General features: G+C 65.8%; 1 protein-coding gene across 1 annotated transcript in view; it reads right to left on the minus strand.

The window, feature by feature from the left end:
* The window catches only part of KLHL30 (kelch like family member 30), a 12,748-nt gene that overhangs the window by 2,103 nt on the left and 6,020 nt on the right, over window positions 1-4,625 (minus strand). Inside the window, exons 3-6 of the mRNA XM_007941532.1 lie at window positions 4,173-4,259; window positions 2,715-2,870; window positions 1,780-1,968; window positions 441-586 (exon numbers count right to left, since the gene is read on the minus strand). Coding sequence (XP_007939723.1) covers window positions 441-586; window positions 1,780-1,968; window positions 2,715-2,870; window positions 4,173-4,259 — 578 coding nt within the window. The remainder of the gene's footprint in view (window positions 1-440; window positions 587-1,779; window positions 1,969-2,714; window positions 2,871-4,172; window positions 4,260-4,625) is intronic.

A 4,625-nucleotide genomic window follows, 5' to 3' on the forward strand; every position in this document is an offset into this window, starting at 1 on the left:
CCTCTCCTCCCTGCCTCTCCTGCTGTGGCACCATGGCCGGGGAGACTGCACCCACTTGTGCTCTGCATGGGAGCCCCTCGCCCGCCTAGTGCCTGCCCACACAGACATGGCCCACGGCCCTGTGAATCCACAGCTGTCCGGCCCACGCCCTGGCAGGTGGAGCTGCTCTGTCCCCAGAGGGAGACCGGCGGCCCCGGGGGGAGATGGGGCACTTGGGACCGGGGTGTGGAGGGTGACCTCAGCCCCAGGTCGTTGGCCCCCTCTGTCTTCCGGGGGCTCCGACTGGGCACCACGATCCTCCCACCCCACGCTTTACTTTGTCTCCTGCCACAGGCAAACCCCAGACCAACCGGAGTCCTAGGTGGGAGTCCCAGGTGGGCAGGGCCGCCCTCCTGGGGGTGGGGCTGGGAAGGTGCCCTGCTCCCCGCCGACAGTCCTACCTTCTGCCACAGGTTGGCCCCAGGGTCGTACACGTAGACCTTCTTGGTGTTGTCCCCGATGAGGTAGAGCGCCCCCTGCAGGGCGGCGCAGCGTGGTGAGGACAGGTACTTGGGCAGGAAAGGTGAGGCAATGACACTCCATACGTCTGTGGGGACACAGGGGCTCCTGGGAGGTGGCACTGGGACCGCCCTCGGCCACTTCCGCCGCCCTGGGTAGACTCCTCCAAGGAAAGGTCGTGAGACACAGGACACGGAAAGACTGTCCTCTGAGTGACCTTGGGCAGGTACCGCTCTGACCCTCAGTCTCCTCGTCTGACCCCGTGTGCAGTCTGAGGGCTCCGTCCCTCCCAACTGCCGCTTCTGGGAGGTGGAGGGGGCAGGTGTGGGGTCGATGGAGGAGCAAGTGCCCCCCAGAGTCCCATCCAGGGGAGCTTTCGGGGGCTCAGAGGACTTGGCCTGGCCCGTGCCCACCCCACCCTGACCAGGTCCACTTGGAGCCTGGGGCCTCCGCCTCATCTGTCTCCCCCAGGCTCAGGTCACCAGGTGGGCCCTGCAGGGACTCCAGGGTCCCTCGGGCATGTGGCACATGTCTTCTCATAGGTCCTTCCACCCACACTGTGAGGTGGGCCCGTGGGACAGAACTAGGTGAGACCCTGGTCAGGAAAGCCACTTCCCCAGCCAGGGGTCCAGCTGGGTCTCACCCCTAGCCCGGGCCTAGAACCTGGGCACGCAGACAAGTTACAGGCGGAGGAGGTGGTGGGCACCACTCAGGACCCGGGCTCTCCCACCACCTTCCCTGGACACTTTGCCTCAGTCCGTCCTCAGCCGCTCTGCTGAGGCCACGCCCCAGCAGGGATGGGCCGCGGGATGGGCCACAGCACTGTGACAGGGACCTCTGAACCCCTGAGCCCTCAGCCCCTGCCTTCCTCCACCGGCCCCTCCCTTTGTAAGAGGGCTGTGGTCACCTGCTTCTCACCCCCAGCCCCCAAACCCAGGGCCCCCACCCTCCCACGCGTTATGAGGGATCATAGCCCTGCCCAGGGGCCTGTGGCCGCCTGTCCTCCTGTCATCTGGCCCCACCCCCACCTCCTTAAGCAGGTCGGGGCTGTCTCCTGCAGGAGGAACCAGTGGTCCCTGGCCTTCTCCAGAGCCCTGTCCTCAGGTCCCCCAGGTCCCCTCCCCGGGCTCCCCGTGGCCCCGGGTGCCTGTGTACGCTGCGGGGGCGGGGTCCGGGAGTCCCTCCCTGGCCCCTCAGGCCCATACCCTGTGACCAGTTTGTAGCACGGCAGGGAGGTCCAGCAGGCCCTCCCCGGGCCCCCGGCCCCTTGGCCCCGCGCACCTGTGGCGGGGTTGTAGCACTGCAGGGCCAGTGCGTTGTACTTGCAGGCGCTGGAGCCAACCAGGTAGAGGCGGCCCTGGCAGCCGGCGGCTGAGAAGTTGCTGACGTACTTGAGGGCAGGGCTGACGGGTGTCCAGCTGTCGGTGTAGGGGTCGTAGCTCTCCACCTCCACCGCGTCCAGGGTGGTGCCTGCGGGGCAGAGACAGGGCTGCAGCGGCTGGGTATGGAGGCGCCCCAGGAAACGCGGGGCTGGTGTGCCCCAGCAGGGGAGGGGGACGGGGCCGCTCCTGCAGGCATTGAACTGGGTGCAGGCTCAGAGCTCAGACTGGAACCGTGTCCTGCACTGCCTGGCCCTTTGACCCTGCCAGGCTCCTGGGTCCCTCTGTCTTGTTGCTGCCCCCGGAGTCCAGAAGGGACAATAATGGGGCCTGTCTGCAGGATGGCACCTGGCTCGCCCTGGGCCCCGAGACCTTGGAAGGGCTTGGGACATGGTAGCCACCGAGAACAAGAGGCCAGCTGGTCCCCCAGCCACAGGCTGCCCTGGGGGCTGGCATGTCAGTGGTGGGTCTCCCCTCCCGGGGAGCTCCTGTCATAAGCACTGGGGTGCCCAGGGTGGGGGATAAGGCCGAGTAGAGGCCTTGTCTCAGGCTTAGGGGTGGAGAGAAAGTGACAGCAAAGGGGCCACAGTGGTCCCCTCACTGACCCTCCCCAGGGGGTGACTCTGCTGTCTCGAGGCACCTTTGGGGGACACACCCTTCCCTGTGTCGGGGCCTTGGCCAGAGGGTCAGCCTTACGCCGGGGCAACAGGCTGCAGAGCCCAGGCGCGGGGCTGGCTACCCACTAGCAGTGCTGCCCTGTGGGCTAGATGCGGCAGTCAGGCCTGTGGGAGGGTGGCCACGTGGCTGGATGGGGCAGCCAGCCCCAGGGGGGCTCACCGCCAATGGCGTAGATCTCGCCATTCAGAGCGGCGCTGGCGTGGTTGGTGCGGGCCTTCAGCATGGGCGCCACGGGCCTCCAGGCCGCCTCCTTCAGCGGGAAGCACCAGGCCTGTGTGGTTGACCAGGCGTCCGTCTTAGAGCCCCGCGAGCCACCTAGGGGAGAGATTCTGTCCTAGAGCACCTGCAGCCCACAGTGGCGCCACACAGTGCCCACGGCCTACACAGGGCAGGGGCTGCCGCCCACATGGGCAGAGTCCCACTGATGGGCCAGCGCGCTACACGAGCACTGAAATGGCGCCCCGTCCCAAGCTCCACACGGTCTCCCAGAGCACTGGAACCTCTTCTCGGCTCAGAACTACAGCCAAGGCCACTCATCTCCCACTGAGCTCATGGTGGCCCCCCGTGAGAAGGACAGCTGCCCCCCCAGCTTCCACAGGTGACGATGGTCTGACAGGCTCCAGGTCACTGCGTAGGTGTCCTCTCTGTCTGCACACAGCAGAGCAGGGCCACACAGTCGGCCTGGACCCCGGGTTAGCCTGAACCTGCCGGACAACGGAAGCTGAGCTGGACGTCAGAACCGCTCAGGGACACCTCCTTCACGTGGCGTCCAGGCCACACACAGTGCCCACCACACCTTAGACACACCTCTGCACACATGGGCCCCTTACAAGCCGGGGGCCTTGGCCAGTGAGGCTGGCTGTCCCCCGCCAGGCCATGACTTAGTTGTTGATCTGTGTCTCAGGAGACCCGTGTGACGGGTAGAGCTGCCTCATGGGGTCTGATCGACTGTCATCGTTACAGAAACCCATCTGCAGGCCTTGCCAAGGGGCGTTCCTGGCTGAGCTGGCGAGCCCCCCGTCTTTGGGTTGGCAGCTGAGCACAGACTGTTCGCTTTGGCCAGGGACCATCTCGGGGCTGCCAGGCTCTGGGCCAGGGTGAGACCGTGGCAGTACAGAGAGGGGGAGCCCTGCTCTCCAGGGGGCAGCCTTGCTGCATGACCTTGGCCAGCTCTCCCCAAAGCAAGGGGACAAGACCAGTGGTTCTAGCACTCCGTCAGCAGAAGCTGTTCCCCAACCAGATCTCACAGGAGCTCCAGCAGGGTGCCCCTCCAACCTGGTCCTTCTGGGGGACCCTTGGCTACTCCAGCAGAGTGACCCCCAACACTGGGTCTTTTCTGGGAGCCCCTGGGACACCGGATCTTTCCAGGAGCCCCTGAGACACCAGGTCCTCCCAGGGAGCCCCTGAGACACTAGATCCTCCTGGGGAGCCCCTGGGTGGGGAAGCACCCTGGGCTCAACTCACCCAGGTGCCGTGTCAGGCAGTGTGCATGGCACGGTTCCACGCACCTGCATGTGGCCCATGACTTTAAATCGTTTCAACATGGAAGGGTCTGGAAGACATGGCTCCCCCAACTGAAGGTGAGCAGGGAGCTTGGCTCCCGGGGTGGGTGCCCACCTGTGACGTAGATGTTGTTGTTCAGTGCCGCCAGTGAGAAGCCCCACTTGTGGTAGTCGGGGAAGTCGGGGAGCGCCAGCCACTGCTCTGGCAGGAGGGGAGAGAGGGCCATGAGGTGCTGGGCTCCTGCCGGGCCATGCCCTTGCTGCCTTCTCAGGGCTCACGGGCCTCTTGCTTCCAGAACGTGCCCTCCCTAGGCAGGACTCAGCAGCCGCAGTGCGGGGATGTGGAGTCGTGGGACACCAGCGGTCACAGGCCAGCATGGTGTCACCACTGCTCTGCCTCTCCACATGGACCCTGGGGCTTGGCACCCAGCTGGACGTGAGTGGCACCTGGACACACAGGATCGCAGCTCAGGCTTGGAGGCCCCACAGACCCTGGACCGCTTGGCCCTGGCATCAGGACCCACCTCTCCCAGGCAAGGAAGCTGGTTCATGGCCTGATCTCTGGGTG

This window comes from Orycteropus afer, unplaced genomic scaffold (assembly GCF_000298275.1).
Source record: "Orycteropus afer afer isolate SDZICR_OR568_19922 unplaced genomic scaffold, OryAfe1.0 scaffold00006, whole genome shotgun sequence".
Classification (NCBI taxonomy): domain Eukaryota; kingdom Metazoa; phylum Chordata; class Mammalia; order Tubulidentata; family Orycteropodidae; genus Orycteropus; species Orycteropus afer.